This window comes from Papaver somniferum, chromosome 4 (genome assembly GCF_003573695.1).
Source record: "Papaver somniferum cultivar HN1 chromosome 4, ASM357369v1, whole genome shotgun sequence".
Classification (NCBI taxonomy): Eukaryota; Viridiplantae; Streptophyta; class Magnoliopsida; order Ranunculales; family Papaveraceae; genus Papaver; species Papaver somniferum.
Window position 1 is genome coordinate 5728903 of NC_039361.1, and position 22352 is coordinate 5751254.

Sequence of the window (22352 nt, forward strand, 5' to 3'; positions counted from 1 at the left end):
ATGGGCACGATGAAACTGGTTACATCCTGCCAATTTTTACATTTTTGTCCATTTAAACAGTATCAAAATCTAACTGTCCATTTCACCCGGAAATTGTTGATTTTGGTCTTTTTAACCAATTTTGTGATGTATAAATGACTTTGACTCGAGGGGGTTTATGTGCATGTTACAACGTAAGTACCGTTGATGTGTGAAAATGATGTTGGAAAAAATACAGTTTTATGTGAATAAAAATTACTAATAAAAAGGTTTTTCCAAAAATAAAAACACCTTCCAAATTTTATCGGGTTAGGGTTATATATATGAAGTTTTTTTTTATTGCATATATATATAGAGAAACCTCTCTGATATCCCCTAGGGTTTTTTAGTACTTCTTCTTCGTTTTTTTCGATGTTTGATACGAGGGTTTTAAGTGCTAACGATTCGTGAGTTTTCCGCTGCCAAGTTCTAGAAGGACAAGTTTGAATGTGCTATTCAAGCTTGTTAAGATTTTTGTATCTTGGAGGCAGATGCACCCGTAGGGCTATAGCATCATCTTTTTAGAGTGTAGCCGGGCATTCTTGTCTTATGGACAGTATGTTGAACATGCGCCTCAATCTACCATTACCGTTTTTCTTGTTTCCATGACTAAGGAGAACACACGAAAATCAGATAAGTGCCTCTTATATTATTTAGTTGTTTGATTAATTTTTAATTGTTATTCTCCAACAATCTTAAGACAAGAATAGCATCGCAGTAACAATTAAAAAAAATCAAACAAGGAATGTTAACTATGTTTGTCTAGTCAAATATCTAATGTGGTATAATTCAAATCAGATCAGGTGTACTGTAGGCTAACTTTGTTGATCCAGCTCATGATAAACAAGGGTTTGAACGTACAACTGTGCTTGCTAGGCTTGAAGCACGACTTGTCCAGATGCAAAAGACATACTCGACCACACTCTGTCATAAAGTTGGATACTCCTGTCGACGTAACAAGAAGCTTGTAGCAGCTGGAGATAGTTCGCCCGATTTTCTTCTTCGGTAATCATCCAAAAGTACGATGGGATCTACATCATGTTGGGAACATGTAGGGTAAAGGTGATAACGGAAAGCCAACCAGCAGATTTCGACCTAGATCAAGTTCTTCATAAGAGGATGACAATGACTCTGAAAGGCCGCCTGACATTCGAAAGGAGACAAAAACTCACGGTTCTTCATTATCGTAGCAGCAGCAGCCTTTATAATTATTTGATCGAATCTGCCAATGGCGGTGATAACAAGCACGAGACCTTGCCTTCCTGTGTCTACGAGGGTGTGACGATTTCGTCCAGTTTGGAAAGCAGTGGTATTGAATCTTATGATACTATTACCCTTTCTCAAAGGCTGAAGAGGAAAGGGAAAGGAGAAGGCTAACAAACCAGAATGTTGAGTTCTCTGAAAGTCCAGGTCTTTCCAGCGTTGAACATGATGTGTCCTTATATGACTCCAGAAGTGGTGATGGTACTATTACCAGAAGAGGGAGGTGAGGAGAAGGCTATAAACCAGAACACTGAATTCCGAATAAACAATAGCATAGACCGTTTCAAATCCTAGTTCATATCTCCCCAATCAAGACCCATGCAAACCCTGATTCTCATATTTATTTTCCTTACAATCAAAACCTTTTAAGTAATCTAGTGATGGGTTGACAATGGAGTATTGGTTATGGGATACCTGTGGTGTGGAGGACCTTCACTCATACAGTGGAAAACCCAAAGACGGCTTATGATATTTCCTCCCAAAACTAAGATTATGGAGGTCCTCTCTAAATTGAAGAAAAATGACTTTTTCAGTTCACTAAGATGGCAGAGAGCTGTTTTGATAAAGTAAAGCACTGTAATGACAGGTAGTCTGCCGGCTGTTCCAAAATGGCACAAACACCCTGAGTATGGACAAGTATACAGATATTGCCGAGTTTCCTCGATGTGTATACTGTGGTGTTGAACAGAAAGTCTTGGATGAAATTGCACAGAGGGTAAGTAAGAGGACGCACGACAAGAAATGGTTGCGAATGCAGAGGTGCAACAAGAGAGAGAACACTGGCATTGGTACGAAGATATAAAGCTCACAATCAAGGACGAGGCTCAGTTGATAGATGGATGATGAAACAAATGTTCAATGACATACTATAAAGCTCAGCCAACTGCAGAGCATGACATCGATCGAAAAGCAAATTCATAGACTGGCTCCAGTAACGAATTATGGAGCTTAGATTTGGAATTTGTCATCGATTGAAAAACATATCGTACTTGTCAACATAGTTTTTCAATCTGTACCAGAAACAACAGTACATATGGTGTTGTTTGAAACCAACAAAAAGTATTCCCACTAAAAAAGTCACTTACAGTCCCAAAACTCTAGTGAAATCAGGTGATTCAGTTAACATCCAGTGGAGTGGGATAGAATCACCATCAGAATCAGATTGGCTGGGCATATACTCGCCACCGAATTCATCAAAAAATAGTTATATCGGTTACGTTTTCTTATCTTCTTGTGAAAAGTGGAAAACTGGGTCTTGTTCAATCAATCGATCAAAATATGAGTTTCGGATCTTCAGATGGAGAGATGATGATGAGACTGGTAAAAAAGAGGTTGATCCTGATCATAACCATGTACCAGGAACGAAGCATATGTTGGCGAAATCAGAAGGAGAACTAGGTTTCGAGACTGGGAAAGGACCGGAGCAAATTCATTTGGCGTTTACAGACTATGAAGATGAAATGAGGGTTATGTTCATAACTGAAGATGGAAAAGACAATTATGTCAAGTATGGAACAGATGGAGGTGACATGAATAAGGCTGTGAAGACATTAGTCAGCAGGTATGAAAGGGAAGATATGTGTGATGCTCCTGCTAATCATAGTATTGGATGGAGAGATCCTGGTTTTATTCATGATGGAGTGATCAAAAACCTGAAATCACACAAGAGGTATTATTACAAGGTAAGAAACTTCCCTGAAAAATGAGGCGATGAATGCGGGAACAGGAGCATTAGGTTGTTCCAACAAAAGTGCATTCTCCATTGACAAAAGCATCCGTGAAGGTACCGGTAAGTATTGTGCAGCAATTCATCTCCTTCAATATCATGTAACAGTACAGTGGATTTCACGTCAGGTACTCACTCATCTAGAAAGATGCTCTTGTTTGCATGTTTGTTTTGAGTTATTTAAATATCTTCTTGGAGTGAGATTGATGAATTATGGTAGACAGTCCTAAGATAATTCGTCTATGTGATTGTCATTGAGAAGCTATTTAGGTTGTCACCTTTATCATGATATTTTAGGAGACGAGGGTCAGTTTATCTCGTTGATTTACTGGATTAGTTGCCTTTTTGAACTTACTGAAGGCAAGAGCTAAGCTTAAATAGTAATCTTAAGTAATTTTAAGGCAATTACTAAAATGTGGGGGACCTTTGGCCATAGTCATACTTGGACGGATTCAAGGCATTTCGACCAGTTGAGTTGCTTATGCATCTGTAGGCTAGTGCACCTTTTTTGTTCCCAAAAGGAACACTTGACTTAGGTAATGATACATAAGTAGATGTGGAGAAAGTATTCTTAATGGTTGTGGGACAAACTACAAGTTTTGGAAATATGAAATGTACATGATATAACCATATTATACATATATGTATAAACCTAGATACTTATCGTACCACATGTCTCTATTATGATATTTTGGGATATGATGAAATCTTGTGATGTGACAAACATAGAACTGTTTTACATCTACTACTAAATAGTTGTTGTTTAAGATTTGACAGGAAACTATTATGCGGTTGAAGTGTTCTAAAGGATCAGTAGGTAACCAAAATAAATTTTGAGGATATAGTTTCTGTCTAACGCGTTTAGTATGTGTTGTAAAACAGATTTGCATCCGCGTTTAACCTGGGAAATCACAGGGACGCTCTGACTAAAGGATCAGAGATTGGAATGCATGAGGTACATATGTAATTTCACATATGTGATATATATTGCACTAACATTAATCTTGAGGAAGATGTAAAGAATGTACTACTGAACAGTACATGTATTTTTTATATGCTTTACAACCACCTATGAAATATGTGATATTTACGACTTGACTGAAAGACCAATTGGTTGATTTGATCTAAAGGATCGAAGGGAACCAGAATATATTCTGAAGGAAATGGTCTTTGTCAAACTCGATGCATTTAATGTGTGTTGTAAATGTGCAGTATATCAGGTGTATACAAATATTCTTGTATCTCAAGAGAATTACTGAGATGATCTGATTAGAGATTTGCGATACTTGAGGTACATCTTAAATTGTGTATGTAATATATATTGTACTGACCTTAAGAGATGTTGTTGTTTCAGGCTATGGATAAATCTTAGCCTATGTGTGTATCCTCTTAAGGAGTGTCTGTCTAAGGAAGTCCTTAAAACAGACAAGATGAACTTGTATATTGAAGAAATCAAAGTTCGTGTGCTTTAATTCAAGCATAAGAGGAAGACGAATGATTACTAAGATTCTTCTTAGAAGATATTCCTCTGTGACCAAAGCCTGTGGCCATCATTGCAGAAACTCAATTGACTATGTGAATCTAAAATAAATGAGCAATGACAAAGTCTAGACATACTCGAAGAAGTCTAATTCGGTAAGATAACTAAGTAATTTTAGTTGATTCGTGAAGTCAGAAAGAGGTCTCAGTAGACATGTAAAGTCAAAAGAGAACCTCACAGACTTAGGGAAGTCAACAGAAAAATTAGTGGTCCTTTGACGAAAGTATTTTCTAAAGAGATAGTTCGTAATTATACATCGAGGGGGAATGGGACTTAAGCTCATATAAAATAAACTTGCCATGAAGGATACTCAACCTTGCTGACTGGAGATCCCAAGATCAAGGTTTCGAATGAGACAACTAATTTATGGTAGGTAAAGGTAAACACTATCAGAGAATTATATTCTCTCTGTCCCTTCCCTATGGTGTAGATGTGATAGTGTGACTGCATGTGAAGGGTGACTTTAATAAGTCTTAATGAGTTCCATAGTTTCAATTTAAGATTGAAGTGGGGTGTAGCAGTGAACACTCTTAATGGAACTCACCTATCTGAATGAGGAAGTGGGTCGCTTTCTATGAGAATATGAGCTGATTCTCTAGAGCATTCTGAGAAACAAGACGTCCAGGGCCAAAATGGACACAACGGCGGAGCTTGGCAGCAACCGTGGAGATATCATGTGTGGTTGTTATCGCGAGTTACACCAAATATTAGACAGTTCAAGACCTAATGGACACTGGCTAATAAGTAGTTCAGGTAACCTCTCACTAAGCAAAGGTTCAAGACCTTATGGACACCTATGCCTATTCATGATATTTCTTGTTTTCCGTGTTTTATCGTATTTTTATTCATGTGGGGGATTGTTGGAAAAAATACAGTTTTATGTGAATAAAAATTACTAATAAAAAGGTTTTTCCAAAAATAAAAACACCTTCCAAATTTTATCGGGTTAGGGTTTTATATATATGAAGTTTTTTTTATTGCATATATATATAAAAAAACCTCTCTGATATCCCCTAGGGTTTTTTAGTACTTCTTCTTCGTTTTTTTCGATGTTTGATACGAGGGTTTTAAGTGCTAACGATTCGTGAGTTTTCCGCTGCCAAGTTCTAGAAGGACAAGTTTGAATGTGCTATTCAAGCTTGTTAAGATTGTTGTATCTTGGAGGCAGATGTACCCGTAGGGCTATAGCATCGTCTTTTTAGAGTGTAGCCGGGCATTCTTGTCTTAAGGACAGTATGTTGAACATGCGCCTCAATCTACCATTACCGTTTTTCTTGTTTCCATGGTGTTTAACAGGATATTCAAGACATTAACAGTTGACTAAGGAGAACACACGAAAATCAGATAAGTGCCTCTTATATTATTTAGTTGTTTGATTAATTTTTAATTGTTATTCTCCAACAAATGATTAATTTGTCATTAGACGCCTAAAACATGTAGATTATGGTCTAGATTCGGAGAAAAAAAAAACTAAATCAAAAAAAGAAAAAAACAAAAAAGATCACTAGTGACCAACTATATCTGAGTTACGCGGTTAACTGTAGTGCTCTAGAACGGATTTACATTTCCAACAGGCACACCCTACAAATTTTGTTGTTACCTTTTTATTTTCGTTCTGACAAAAATTATTAGAAAATTCGTCCACTTGGAATATGTCAACGGGTGATCAAGAATCACTGAAATAAAAAACAAATTATCAGGGTCGACAGTCAAAATCGACATTGTGTGAGGTCAATTATAGAGATGACGCTATGTAGAACTAATACAATTTGAGTCAACAAAAAGAAAAATGAAATTTCTAGTCCAAGTCTTGAACGAAGTCTACTGCAGCGTTGTCAGTTACGAGTTCCTTCTCCGAAACCTTAAACCTTACTTTACAACCCTGTATATAAACTCCATTCCCTCCATCTCATTTGGCATCCATCAATCCAACCTTCACCTTCCTCACTATCCTTTTTTTCACTTTCTTTACGAATATAAACTTAAGTATTAGTGTAAGCGCTCACTAATTAATCACTAATTTTCAGAAGAACGATGCAGAAAATTATAGTTTCCCTGGATTTACACGACGACAGATGCAAACAGAAGGCTATGAAATCAGTTTCTGGACTTTCAGGGGTTGATTCAGTATCAGTAGATATGAAAGACAAGAAGTTAACAGTAATTGGAGATGTTGATGCAATCCTCATTGTGAGCAAACTAAGAAGACATTGTCATACAACTATAGTTTCAGTTGGTCCAGCAAAAGAACCAGAAAAGAAGAAAGAAGAAGCTACTAATCAAATAGTTGATCTTGCTTATGCTTACAGAGCCTATAATCCTCATCTGAACACACATTATTACCAGAATATTGAAGAAAATCCTAATGCTTGTGTTATTTGTTAATTTTATCTTTAATCTAAATAGGATAATTGTAGTTTCTAAATTGGTTTATTTTATGATTTAAAATCTCGGGTTTATGCATCTGATATATATGGAAAAGTTTATGAGTGCAAAGCATCCGACCTGAGCCTGGAAATAAAATGGCATCAGTAACTGGAAATCGTATTAGTTTGTGCCTGTTAATATGGATTAGCTCAAATAATTTATTAATTTCTAAAGCTTAAAAGATTGATTAACTAATCAAATGAGCGTGGTGCACCACCAACATGCACTACATTAGACAGGACAGGGAGTAGTTAAATAAACAAAGAAATGACCTTGACTCAAGGCTTATGTGCATGTTACGGTGTTAGTGTTGGTGAATGAATGATGTGTGAACACGATTAATTAGTCGTAATTGGACCCCCAAACCCTCTACGATTAGGCTCTAGCTCCTAAAAAAGGGCAGTGACCAACTATTTCTGTGCATTCTACGACTTCCGCGGTTAATCTTTTAGAAATGACTATTCATTTTTTTTCTTCTTTTTTTAACTGGGTTAATTTTTTGAATTTGAATGGCCTTTGGAATTTAAATGATCTTTTGGAAGTTCAAAATTGTCGTTGTTACTTGTTATCTATTGAATTCAGGGTGTAGAGGTGGTTGGCTGACAATCATTTAAAAATTCAAAATTGTTATTGTTCATGACAAACAAAACATCCATCAATTCGGGTCCAGTCCTAGAATAATTGGTTCGTCCGAGGTCAAGCATAGAGATGACTTGACGTGGTACTAGCACACAATTGGAGTCAATAAAAAGAAAAATGAAATTGATGGTCCAAGTCACAAACTCGTCTTGAAAGAGTCTCCTGCATCGTCGTCCACTTGATAATCAATGTACGAGTGTTCCTTCTTCGAAACACTTTAATCAAACTTCACTGATGCATTTTTTATAAGTTTCGCGACAGTGTTATTTCATTTATTTGAATTTTAAATTTGCGTGTTATTTTTTTTTTGAAATTCAAACATCATAAAAACCATTAAGAAACCACCTTGATTGTAAGAGCAATGTAGTCAATATCGGATTTCGGTGAAATATCGGTCAATATCGGCGATATATCGGCCAATACCAACAATATCGGCATCTCGGTGAAACACCGAAACCGATATTATCGGCGGTATCTCGGCCATCTCGGCCGAAATTAACTACATTGTGTAAGAGGTAAGCCGTTCTATTGGATGTCCTTATTTCATTCGACATGATTGAAATATTGGAATCTCCCGACAAATTTGTTCCTTCGATATCGCTATATGATTAATATCAGAATTTAAGTTCATCATATCTATGAAAATAACAGAAAAAAGGTAGTTAGGCACTGCCATCATTTCTCTTCATGGTAGTTCTGCTTTCTTGCCTGTTTCGTCATTGTATCAGCGGCCTGCTTCTTATCATACGACTATACAAAAAGCCAAAAAGTTCTTACGCGATTCCAATATCTTCACAGCGTCACTGATAATTGTTTAATTCCTCGATTGTAACATGTTGTTTCTTCCTGCGACAAAATCCATAACAATTAACTCCCTTCCATTCAGAAATCTCAACGCTTCGTGCCTTTTGCCATACCGCAGCTTCAATGAGAGCTAGAGCTTTATCCTCTTCAGAATTGGTTGCCCTGAAGGTCCAAGAGCTAGTTGTAATTGTTTTATCCATAGCATTACGAAAAGTTAGTCTTTGACCTTAATTTTGACAAGCTTATTTACCCAGGATGCATCGAAATTGAATTTAACTTGGTCTTTAGAGCAAGGACTATGGAATGAGCGTGTTTTGGGCTCATTCACTACCAAATCCAGTGAGAGACCGAGTGAAAGAGTGTTTGTTGCACTATGGAAGGAGTAGAAAAGAGACTAAGAGGCTAATCATTAGCCGCTTTAAAAAAAAATCACTTGGACGGCCTTTCTTTGGCCGTTTTAGATATTTTTAGAGTTTTTTTATTAATGAAACTAGTGTGGGATACGTTTTTTTAGAGTCTTAAATAAATAAAAAAGCTAAAAAATGTTTGAGAGGCAGAACTTTAGCGGCTCAAGGTGTTTTTTCCCAAGAGGCTGATTTTCAGCCGCTTAGTGTTCACTTTCGCCCCATCATTCGTTCTAATGAGTGTATGAGTGATTTTTGATGGATGAGTGGGTGTTCTCACTCCATAATAGCGCCTAATTGGATCAACTCCACCGAGACTCATTCATATTGAATGAGAACCCTCACTCCATAGCCCTTGCTCTTAAGAGGTGTTGTCACATCTGTGTAGGTGTTTGAAGTTGAAATTGGAATTAGTCAAGTAATGAATACTTTCAATGTTACATAATCCAAGTCATTTACGGCAAGTCGCAACAGACCAAAAGTTAAGATACCTCTTTATGGCTAATGAGGTTTGGATAATGTTGAATTTATTCTGGAATATTCTACTACATTTCTCGTTCCAGATAAACCACATGGATTAATCAACCTAATGCGCATGCAGCAGGGATCACATTGGATAGGGCTTGGGAAGTGTTTAATAAATGACTCGAGACTCTGACGTGAATGTTACAGTGTAAGTGTGTTGCTGAATGATGTGTGGACATGATTAATTAGTCGTAATTAGTCGCCTAAACCCTCTACAATTAGCCTTTAGCTTTAGGGTCTAGAATATCTAAAAAAACAAAAAAAAAAAAAGTAAAAAGGAACACTAGTCACCAAAAAATTCCGTGTTACGCGTTTAACTAACTGAATATTCGATTACAGTGTTGGGTTCAGTTCAAAATTGAGTTGCCTTTTTAGCCGAACTGTTCTTCACAAAAGCTTCCTGTAAGTGTATATGAACAGTTCGGCATGAAATTTCATGAAATTTCAAGCCGAACCTAGTCACAGATAGAGATGTATAGGGGTCCGGCGTATTCGATAATCATAATATGTGCCGAACCTAGCACATTTACGAGATTCGGCTATTACGATATTCTCAATATGTGCCGAACCAATAACAATATTTTAACCAAAAAAATAACAAATTGATGTTCGGCTCATACGATTTACGATTTTCCGAGCTATTAAGGATGTTGTTCGGCTTACTATGAAACTTTCATATAAGCCGAACTAGTGTCTAGAAAAACGGTTGGAATTGAAAATTATAGGTTCGGCGCATGCAGTAAACAGATTCAGTGAGCCGAACCGTTCATCAATTGGTAGATTCGGCTCATAAATGTGAGCCGAACCTCAACCTGTTTCGTCGATCCATGATCCAAAAAATCATCTAAACAACCTTTATAATTCTGAAAATTATCTTAATCACTAAACAAAATATTTAATCACTAATCAATATTACTAACACTAATACGTAAAGGGCAGATTTACCATTAAAAAAATTTGGGTTAAGGGTTAATCTGATTTTGCTATTTCACAACCTTTTTTTTGTCTTTATGCAGTATGCCTAGTAAAATTTCAGTATGCCCAAAGTCAGGATTCTTAAAATTAGGCTGAAGCCCGGGGTGGGAAAATGTTGGGCTTGCTAAGCCCCTCCCAAACTAAATTCCCAGTTCAGCCCTTGGGTTTGATCTCAGTTGGAGAACCCAAGGAGGAAAAAACCAATGACCAAGACAATAGACTGATAGAAAACAGAAAACAGAAGCAACCATGTCGATCACTTATGCTAACGTCCGGAATACAGAACCTAAATGTGCTGAAGTTTACAAATATACGTTGGACCTGATCTGCCAGACTTCCACCCCTTCAGCAGTTATATAAACGATTAATGAACAAATTCAATAGATTAACAACACTAGCTCACAAGAAACCTACTTTGAGAGCTTGGGATGATAAAAAAACGGCAGTTATTCACCATTTTTCACATCATTCCGAACTAAGTTCGAAGGTTGTGGTACTCACCCAGTAGCCCGGAAAAAGCAAGGGGACCAACCGACCAAGAGGCACACCCACCCGTTTGACTGCATTAGGCAATACACTTCCTAGATCATCCGAGTAAGATCCTATCACATATTGAATGAAAGAAAGCAAATGGGTTGTTACAAAAGAATTGAGACCTTATGCACCTGCCAGCAAACAATCAAGTGTTAAAGCAGATGCAAGGGATCATCTTGAACAAGAAAAAAAAAAGGTTAGTCGGAAACTCGGAATATTTTGACTCGTGACTTCGCCCAACTCTCTTAATAATGCTCATTCTCTCAAAACTTAAAGAAATAGTTTTTTTAGCCACTGTTTATTATTAGACCAACTAAGGATCACAATTCATGTAGTTGCAGCAAAACCTACAACCACACCCCAATTTATCTAAACCACAAATCAAGTAATCATAACAAATCTTTTATTAACTTTCAAAGATTATAATTGGATACATTGATTTTACAATGACCTTACAATGACTTTACTTGCTCTCCAAATAATTTTCTCTCTCCTAGTTTCTTGTCTAACACTCACTCAAAGATCCCTCTCTTCGTGATGACTTCCTTCCTTTATATAGTGATTCCTCATAGTGGATGACAGCTAAGAGATTCACTATTTTTGGAATCACTGTGCAATACATTCGCTCATTTACAATCACTCATTCTCGCAGACTATACCTCGCATAGAACATCACACTTTACTCGTGATCTTGCTGACATCATCCAATACTCACTTCAATCTTACCATGTGCGATAGTCCTCGTGTACATCGAATAATTCTTACTTCGCCTACTTATTCATATGTGCGATATTCCGCTCCTACATTTTCCCTCTTCTCATTTTGCTTACATTATGGAGTGAGCGATATGAGAAATTTCTATCCTATAGTATCGCATATGTATATCTTTTCATATTCTTCTTTGCCGACATTCCTCCGGAATTCCAATTCATTTATTCACACGTGTTGATTCTTCTCTTTTTTACCGGCTCAAACCGTTTATAACCGGTCATCTCTTTTACCTATATATTGATTTATTTGTAAGAAGAGTAGAATTTTCTTTTCTTCTTCACTAAAATTTCTCTTTCCTCCACTTGTTTGTTTCATTCCTGTTGTAATTGTTCTTCTGCTTCTGCCGCTGTCGTTCTTCTGCTACTGTTGCCATGGATAAAGATGCAAAGTTTGTTTTCCTCTTTTAAGATTTATCTTTTTATTCTTCTGATAATCACGATTATTGATTGTCATTGTTATATTTTTAATTAATCCAATTCCCATACTATTCCAGGAAAACTTCTTCTTTAAGCGCTCTAAGGATAACCGTTCCAAACCCTAATTCTTCCTCATATAATAAAGAATCTCATAAAAGGAAAGCTTCGCACAACAAAGAAGTAAGAAATATCCAATTTTAGTTAAACAATATTGTTGCCTCTATTTCTTATCTACTTTGTTTTCGCAGGTTTCTGATTGTGAGATGGGTGGAGTCAAGAAACCGAAGGTTAAGAAAGCTCGCAAGCCCTCGTTAATAAAGTCTAATCTTTCTATTCTTGACTTTGATGTTGCAGACGTCACCCCTTTAGCAACAATTCGAACTTCTGATACTAATGTCTCTATTACCCCGATTCAAACTTCTGATGCAAATATGTTTGTCACCTTTGAAGAAATTTTTCCTGGTGAAAAAGAAATCGTTGATGATCAAGGGACAAAAGATATCCTTATTAATGCCTCTGTGAATTTATCGGATGTGAATCAGACTTCTTCTTCATTCATCCATATTGATCCTCAACCAAAATCTGCTACCGTCTCTTCCCCTATAAGTTTTACTATTCCTTCTCCTCCTATATCCATTCCTTCTTCTTCGTCTTCTTCTTTGTTACTGAATTCTCTCTCTCTTAGCAAAAAAGCTTTGGATGGTGTGAATTTTGCTTCCCGAACTTTATCCGACATTGTCAACTCTGCTCAATCTTCTACTAATGATCCTTGCAAACTTCGCATCTGCTCTGCTTTAAGTTAACTTCTGTGCGAATTTCCCTCTGGTAGAGCTACAAGAAATGAGATCCATTCTCAAATTGATCCAAGTTTCCATACTACTTTAGATGTATTGGTAAGACCCTTTTTTTTAATGTTTTATCTCAATTTTAACATCTTATCCTCTTATCCCTATCTTTTTTCTTCTTTAGGACTCTCATCGTCGAATTATTCTTGTCGAAGGGAGTTTTGAATCTAGCTGCTCTCAATTGGAACTTTCGCAACAAAATGCTTCCTTGGAGAATGAAGTCAATAGGTTAAAAGTGGAACTTCAAGAGGTCCAGAAATTGAGAGGAGAACTTCAAGTTGCAAATCTTGAGGCTGAAAACCTTCGCAACCGAAATCAAGAACTTAGAGGTGACTTTTTCTCCTTTGCTTATTGCACTCCATAATATATTTCTTCGCTTACCCATATTCCTTAAATTTCTTTATGCATTTATTAAGATTTAAAATCAAAGGAGAGTTTTGGAGAGATACACTTTTCAATATCTTGCTGAGGATACTCAAGCGAATAACGAGAAGTTGCAGACTCAGTTAAACCAATTAAACAATCAACACTCATATTCACTTGATCATATTAATAATCTAACCCATGAAAATAATCATCTCATTTAATAAATTGAAGTATTAAACAATCAGATATCCCACTTTTCTAAATTGTCGCGTAATGCCGATCTAATGTATGAAATATTATCAGAGGAAAATCATACACTTTCTAGGGAGAAGCATTCTTTCTTAATAAAAGAGGCAATGTTTTCACATAAATATTCAATTCTTCAGAAAATTAATGAAGATCAAGCGCGAGCTCTTCGTTCACTTGAAGTACAACATGAGACATCACTTAAGGAATTAAAGACCTAGAATGAGAAAATCATTCAAAGTAAAATAAATTTGACTGCGAAGAAGAATCAGCTTCAAGAACAATATAATCAATTAAAGAAATTTCATGATACTCTTAAGAAAAGTAATAAGTCTCTCTCTGCTGATGAAAAGAAGATTCACTCCCGTCTTAATGGTTCTGTTGGTGATGATTTTGATAAAGTTATGGAAAGTATGAAGAATAACACCCTTCTCCTTTCTAAATTCTGCGAAGGTAGTCAGCTTGGGTTGACTTCCTTGTTACTGTTTAACTACTTCTTTGAATTTCATTAATGCAAGCTTTATTTACAATTTTAATAGTTTATCATTCTTCCCAGATTCTGAAAAGTCTTATCAATCCACTATTGCTCAGTTGAAATATGATTTATCCAAAGTTCGTAAGGAGCGTTTGAACTTGTAAATATCTCATGTGAATCTTGAACTTTCTCTTTCTACTTCTCGAGATAGGGCACGAAGAAGACTCGTACATCAACAATCTTTTTCAGAGATCAATGCTAGAAACCTTGAAAGGGGAGATATTCGTAAGGCTCGGTACAATGGTCAATCTGTAACTAATGGATTTTTTTTAAGCAATTCTCTTCCTGCAGTAAAGATTCGTCCTATTAATATAAGCGAAGATGAAGAATATCCTGAACCAGATAGTGATTATGAATTCGTGAGAGATGATGAGAAGGATCAAGAGGATGAAGAAGATCAAATTGAGAAAGACAAGTCTATTGATAAGACTAATGCTAGAGTTGAGAATCCTGGGCCCAATACTGATGTTGAAAAGTGTTTGATCAAATAATATTTTGTCTTGAGATATTTTGAACTCGTTTGTTACAAGGAAGATAATATTTTATTATTTCAATTCCCATACTTGCCTCTTATTATATTTCTTGTATGAAACAAGTGTGTGATGCATAATAGTTATTAGTTTGTATATATTCTTTCTCATGAGGCCTTATCTTGCCTTCCTATGTAAAGGTCTTACCTTGCCTTATTTCTGTGCGATGAGATCGCAGGCGGTCTTTACACCGTAGTGCATCGACCCATTGATCTCATCTTATCTTTTTCTCGTATTTTTTCCTCTTCAAGTTTTATCGCATAAATATGATGATCCTTAATACTCCCTTGAGTAAAAATCCTCATGACATTTACGTCTTTTGACACAATTCAGCTCCCTAATGGAGGGTGCCGTCCTTATCTTCCCCCTGATTTCCCCTTCAAGGAAGCTTACCACTACCGGGTTAAGGTTATGGATCTTTCCATCCAGTTAATTCAGCAATCATTTGATTTCGCAGTCTCACATTCCAACATCGATTAGGTTTTTGGTTGTGAGACCACACCCTAGGTGGGGTATCTTCGGACCGAGTGCATTATAGTCAGGACTTGTCAAGAGTGGCAAGGTACGCTCCAGACGCCCCGGGCACTGTTGACTCAACCGTGTACCTCGGCGCCCTAATCGAGTTTCTGCACTCCTTAGGAGAGACTTTCTCACCTTAATCTCTCAATCTAAGATTATTATCTTAGACTGAAAATTTTAAGGTACCTCTCCCGGATGGGCATTTTCGTTTGTTATCACCCCAAATCTCCATGACTCAAGTTCCAGGGTCGGTGTTGCTTTCCCTTGGGTCATGCTTTCTAGGTTTCTTCGACCATGACGTGTGATAGGTCTTACTTTTTTGCCTCTTCCATGTATGCAAACTAGGTTGCACGCCATATTCGAATTCCTAGTCTATCTGATTAAAAATCACTTATGATGCCTTTTATTAAGGTCTTACATTTTCTTTTTTCTGAAAAAATTTCTTAAATATGTGCGAATTTTGAAAAAAATTTTATTGCATCAAATACTAAATCCCTATTCAAATATAAGGATTCATATTATTAACCTCGCACACGTGTTAAGCTATACGATGAAAGTCGCAAACTTTTATGGATAATATTTCTTCAAATATTGTCTATTCAAAGGACGATATAATCTTCGACCCACATCTCGCCCTTCTGGATCCATTAACTCATAAGATCCATTTCCAACTATACTTTTTCTTATATAAGGTGCATCCCATTTCTTTTCCAATTTCCCATCTCCCCCTTTCTGATAAATTGGGGTTTCACACAACACTAATTCCCCTGGTGTAAATTCTCTGATCTTAACACGTTTATTGTTTTCTCGAGCTAATCTTTGTTGATAATTTTCCATATGCTTCAAAGCGACCTCTCTTGTTTCTTCCAAGTCATCAAGTTTTGCTAGAATTAAATCTGCACTTAGATTCTTCTCCCACGCTTATTTTGTTGTTGTTGGAATGATAACTTCTGTTGGTAAAACGGCCTCTACCCCATATGTTAAACAAAAAGGTGACATCCATGTTGCTTCTCTCCTTGTTGTCATGTAAGCCCATACGACATTATGTACTTGTTCGCACCATCTTTTGTTGTGCCATTTTAACTTCTTCTTCAAGTTGTCTGCGATCGTTTTATTTGTTGCTTCTACTTGTCCATTACTATGTGGATATAAAGTAGTAGATTTTCCTCTTTTAGTTTTGAACTCATTCATTAACATTTATCATGCATGTATGGACAATAGTAGCCTTGTATCTTTGATCTATATCTGAGTGACCTTCCTCCGCGATGATTACCGACATCTCCATAATGTAATGCCTTTAAAATTTGTATCCCTTCTTTTCGCGTAAGACATCTGAGCGAAGGTCCCAGGAAGGATCTTCTATAAAGAACGCCCTCTCTCAATTCATAATTCGTCGCACGACTTTTTAATTTGTGTGCCTCCAACCTTTTTCTTGGTACTTCTCCCTTCTCTAAGTATAAATGGATTTCAGTTCTCCAATCTTTGTCTTCGCTCACATTTTCTTCTTCCATATCTTCTATCGCCATCATATCTGTTTGTATTGTTTCTCCTTTCTCTATTGATGGTAAAAATAGTGTTTGAATTTTTATGTCTCTTGCAACTGGGTCTTTTAACATGGAAGGTATGAAATCCAATGCATCTGCGAGTCTATTGTCCTTTCTGCCTATAGGTCTCCAACTTATTTTTTGAATTCGCGCTGCTAGATCCATAGCCAACTGTTTGTATTTTTGCAAAGATGGTTCATTTGTACAATATGTACCTTCTATTTGTCGAATTACTAGTTGTGAATCACTAATTATTCGTGCATCTTCTATCTTCACTTCAATTGCTAGCTTTAGTGCATATACAACTGCTTCATATTCAGTCTCATTATTGGTGGATGCGAAATCCAATATGAATAAATAAGCCACTCTCCCTCCTGTTGGTGAAATGAATACAATACCAATTCCATTCCATTCTCCATTGGATGATCTGTCTACCAATATTTCCCATCTATTTGAATTCCGATCAGTTAATAAGTCTGTGGGATTCCCATAGTCTTCATCCATATCCATCATTTCTTCTACATATTCATCTTCTTCTAATGGAAATTCTGCGAGAAACTCTGCGATAACTTGAGACTTTGGTGAAGATAAAATCTCGTAACCAATTTCATAATTTCTTAACTGTGCATTCCACCTTTCAACTCTCCCTGATCTTTTTGAATTCTTCATTATTGGTTCAATTGGTACCTTCGTTAATACCTTGATCTTATGATCTTGAAAGTAAATGCGAAGCTTGAATGATGCATACACCAAAGCGAGAATTAGCTTTTCAATCTTTGAGTAATTTTTCTCTGCTGAGTTGTATGTTTTACTTATATAATATATTGGTTTTTCTACCCCGTCATCCGAGCGTAATAATATTGCACTTACCGCATGCGATGTTGATGCTAAATAGAGTAGTAATTCTTCTCCTGTCTTGGCTTTTTGCATAATGGATAAATTCACCAAATAATTTTTTATGCTCTGCAATGCTTTATCACTTTCTTCCGTCCACTCAAATTTGGTCCCCTTCTTTAATATGCTAAAAAAGTGCTTACATTTATCCGAAGATCGTGAAATAAACCTTCCCAACGAAGCTATCAATCCATTTAGCTTTTGAACATCTTTCACTGTTGCAGGTGGTGGCATATCTCTAATTGCTTGTACTTTTTCTGGATCAACTTCTATTCCTTTCTTGGATATTATTTAACCTAAGAATTTCCCTGATGCTACACCGAAGACGCATTTTTATGGATTCACCTTAATATTGATTTTTCGCATCTGCTCAAAGATTTCTCGCAAATCCTCAACATGATCCTTCGCCTATTTACTCTTAATTAACATGTCATCAACATACATTTCTAATGTTTTATGTCTCCATTTTTCAAATACCTTTTCCACCATTCTTTGATATGTCACACCCGCGTTCTTCAATCCAAATGACATTTTTGTATAACAGTATAAACCTGTTGGTGCGAAGAAAGCGGTATGTTCTTGATCTTATTCATCCAAAGGAATTTGATTATAACCTTTATACCCATGCAACATTGAGACTCTATCATTTCCGGATGCTGATTCTACCATTTGAGCTATATCTGGTAACGGGAAACTATCTTTCGGGCACACTTTATTTAAATCAGTAAAGTCTATGCAGATTCGTATTCCTTTATTCTTTTTTGGTACTACCACCATATTTGCTATCCATTCTGGATATTTCGCTTCCCTTATAATCCTTGCATCCATCATCTTTTGTAACTCCGTTTCTATTTGTGGATGATAATCAATTGCGATCTTCCTTATTCTTTGCTTAAATGGTTTTACATTCTTATTAATGTTTAATTTATGGCATGCAACAGATGGATCTATCAGTGACATTTCCTCCATAGCCCACAGGAAGATATCTCGCAAGATATTTACCGTTTTGTCTTCTTCTTCTTTGTCCATTGTTGTTCCTATATTTAATATTTTTGGTTCCTCTTCAGATCCAACATTTATTTCTTTCGTTGGTTCCGTTGCGGTAAAGTTTGCTTTCGGTTCTCCTATTGGTGTTGGTTCTTTAATTGTCTTAATTTGTTTACCATCCTCCCTTTTCCCTCCTTCGATCTGATCATGTATATCCGAAACTCATCCTTTTTTTTTAATTTTGTTGCTTTTCTCCACCGATCCTTTCGCTTATTTGCTTTCCCTTCATAATTTCTTACATCTCTCTGATTGAAAATATTCGCACTCGTTACATCTCCTTTGATTTCACCTATACCACTTGGGATTGGAGATCTGATGCACTGATGTAATGTCAATGCTATAGCCTTTATCGCATGCACCCATGGTCTTCCCAATAACATGTTGTATGGTGATTCTATATCAACCACACATAGTGTTATCTTTGTTATCACTTCTCCTAGTAATATTCGCATCACGATTTTTCCTTTTGGTTTTGTAATTGCTTTATTGAATCCATGAACATTGTAAGTTGGATGTGTCATCTATGTATCCTCATATCCCATTGCTTTGAATGTGCGATAAAATAAGACATCAACTCCACTTCCTGTATCGATCAGTGTTTTATTAACCTCCCATTTTTCTGATGGCTTCTTCATCATAATGTTTTCTTCTCGCTCAGCTGTAATTGTAATTACCAACGGATTTGTCCTCTTTAAATTTTCTGATGGAACTTCTTCTGCTGCAAATGTAATCTCAACTTTTTCCCATTCTTTTAATGGAGATTCTTTTTCCATCGTTTCCACCTTCCTTCCTTCATGATTTCGCTTATGAATTCTTCCTGTTATTGTTTCTTGAAAATCTGCACCAGAGATTGATGTTTTAGTTATAGAGTTACATTGTATATCTCTACCTCTTCCTTGTATTGTTCCAATTCTTGCTTTCTCCATAGATTCTTTATTATACATCTGTATTTTCCACTAAAAGTTTCAGATCTATCTTTTATAGATCTGGTAACTTGTTGACAACATTTATCACCCAAAGCTGTTTCTGGCGCCAAAAATGTAGTTGCAGGAAAACCTACAACCACACCCCAATTTATCTAAGCCACAAATCAAGTAATCATAATGAATCTTTTATTAACTTTCAAAGATTATAATTGGATACATTGATTTTACAATGACCTTACAATGACTTTACTTGCTCTCCAAATAACTTTCTCTCTCCTAGTTTCTTGTCTAACACTCACTCAAAGATCCCTCTCTTCGTGATGACTTCCTTCCTTTATATAGTGATTCCTCATAGTGGATGACAGCTAAGAGATTCACTATTTTCGGAATCACTGTGCGATACATTCGCTCATTTACAATCACTCATTCTCGCACAGACTATACCTCGCATAGAACATCACACTTTACTCTCGCGATCTTGCTGACATCATCTAATACGTCACTTCAATCTTACCATGTGCGATAGTCCTCGTGTACATCGAATAATTCTTACTTCGCCTACTTATTCATATGTGCGATATTCCACTCCTACATTTTGCCTCTTCTCATTTTGCTTACATTATGGAGTGAGCGATATGAGAAATTTATATCCTATAATATCGCATATGTATATCTTTTCATATTCTTCTTTGCCGACATTCCTCCGGAATTTCAGTTCATTTATTCACACGTGTTGATTCTTCTTTTTGATACCGGCTCAAACCGTTTATAACCGGTCATCTCTTTTACCTATTTATTGATTTCTTTTTAAGAAGAGTAGAATTTTATTTTCTTCTTCACTAAAATTTCTCTTTCCTCCGCTTGTTTGTTTCATTCATGTTGTAATTGTTCTTCTGCTTCTGCCGATGTCGTTCTTCTGCTACTATTGCCATGGATAAAGATGCAAAGTTTGTTTTCCTCTTTTAAGATTTATCTTTTTATTCTTCTGATAATCACGATTCTTAATTGTCATTGTTATATTTTTAATTAATCCAATTCCCATACTATTCCAGGAAAAATTCTTCTTTAAGCGCTCTAAGGATAACCGTTCCAAACCCTAATTCTTCCTCAGATAATAAAGAATCTCATAAAAGGAAAGCTTCGCACAACAAAGAAGTAAGAAATATCCAATTTTAGTTAAACAATATTGTTGCCTCTATTTCTTATCTACTTTGTTTTTGCAGGTTTGTGATTGTGAGATGGGTGGATTCAAGAAACCGAAGGTTAAGAAAGCTCGCAAGCCCTCAGTAATAAAGTAAAATCTTTCTATTCTTGACTTTGATGTTGCAGACGTTACCCCTTTAGCAACAATTCGAACTTCTGATACTAATGTCTCTATTACCCCGATTCAAACTTCTGATGCAAACATGTCTGTCACCTTTGAAGAAATTTTTCCTGGTGAAAAAGAAACCGCTGCTGATCAAGGGACAAAAGATATCCTTATTAATGCCTCTGTGAATTATCGGTTGTGAATCAGACTTCTTCTTCATTCATCCATATTGATCCTCAACCAAATTCTGCTACTGTCTCTTCCCCTACAAGTTTTACTATTCCTTCTCCTCTTATATTCATTCCTTCTTCTTCATCTTCTTCTTTGTTACTGAATTCCCTCTCTCTTAGCAAAAAAGATTTGGATGGTGTGAATTTTGCTTCCCGAACTTTATCCGACATTGTCAACTCTGCTCAATCTTCTAGTAATGAGCCTTGCAAACTTCGCATCTGCTCTGCTTTAAGTTAACTTCTGTGCGAATTTCCCTCTGATAGAGCTACAAGAAATGATTCTCAAATTGATCCAAGTTTCCATACTGCTTTAGATGTCTTGGTAAGTCCCTTTTCTTTTTTAATGTTTTAGCTCAATTTTAACATTTTAGCCTCTTATCCCTATCTTTTTTTTTCTTTAGGACTCTCATCGTCGAATGATTCTTGTCGAAGGGAGTTTTGAATCTAGCTGCTCTCAATTGGAACTTTCGCAACAAAATGCTTCCTTGGAGAATGAAGTCAATAGGTTAAAAGTGGAACTTCAAGAGGTCCAGAAATTGAGAGGAGAACTTCAAGTTGCAAATCTTGAGGCTGAAAACCTTCGGAACCGAAATCAAAAACTTAGAGGTGACTTTTTCTTCTTTGCTTATTACACTCCATAATATATTTCTTCGCTTACCCGCATTTCTTAAATTTCTTTATGCATTTATTAAGATTTAAAATCAAACGAGAGTTTTGGAGAGATACACTTTTCAATATCTTGGTGAGGATACTCAAGCGAATAACGAGAAGTTGCAGACTCAGTTAAACCAATTAAATAATCAACACTCATATTCACTTGATCATATTAATAATCTAACCCATGAAAATAATCGTCTCATTCAAGAAATTGAAGTATTAAACAATCAGATATCCCACTTTTCTAAATTGTCGCGTAATGCCGATCCAATGTATGAAACATTGTCAGAGGAAAATCATACACTTTATAGGGAGAAGCATTCTTTCTTAAGCAAAGAGGCAATGTTTTCACATAAATATTCAATTCTTCAGAAAATCAATGAAGATCAAGCGCGAGCTCTTCGTTCACTTGAAGTATAGCATGAGACATCACTTAAGGAATTAAAGACCTAGAATGAGAAAATCATTCAAAGTAAAATAAATTTGACTGCGAAGAAGAATCAGCTTCAAGAACAATATAATCAATTAAAGCAATTTCATGATACTCTTAAGAAAAATAATAAGTCTCTCTCTGCTGATGAAAAGAAGATTCACTCCCGTCTTAATGGTTCTGTTGGCGATGATTTTGATAAAGCTACGGAAAGTATGAAGAATAACACCCT

At 36.2% G+C, this 22352-nt stretch overlaps 2 protein-coding genes across 2 annotated transcripts; one reads left to right on the plus strand and one right to left on the minus strand.

Moving 5' to 3' along the window:
• Positions 1 to 6485: 6485 nt before the first annotated feature.
• LOC113274647 (heavy metal-associated isoprenylated plant protein 39-like) lies at positions 6486 to 7010 on the plus strand. The gene has a single exon (XM_026524044.1). The coding sequence runs from the start codon at positions 6582 to 6584 to the stop codon at positions 6930 to 6932; it is 351 nt and encodes a 116-aa protein (XP_026379829.1). The 5' UTR covers positions 6486 to 6581; the 3' UTR covers positions 6933 to 7010.
• A 9263-nt stretch (positions 7011 to 16273) lies between these two features.
• On the minus strand, positions 16274 to 17755 carry LOC113271875. The gene has a single exon (XM_026521798.1). The coding sequence runs from the start codon at positions 17753 to 17755 to the stop codon at positions 16274 to 16276; it is 1482 nt and encodes a 493-aa protein (XP_026377583.1).
• Between the last annotated feature and the right edge of the window lie 4597 nt (positions 17756 to 22352).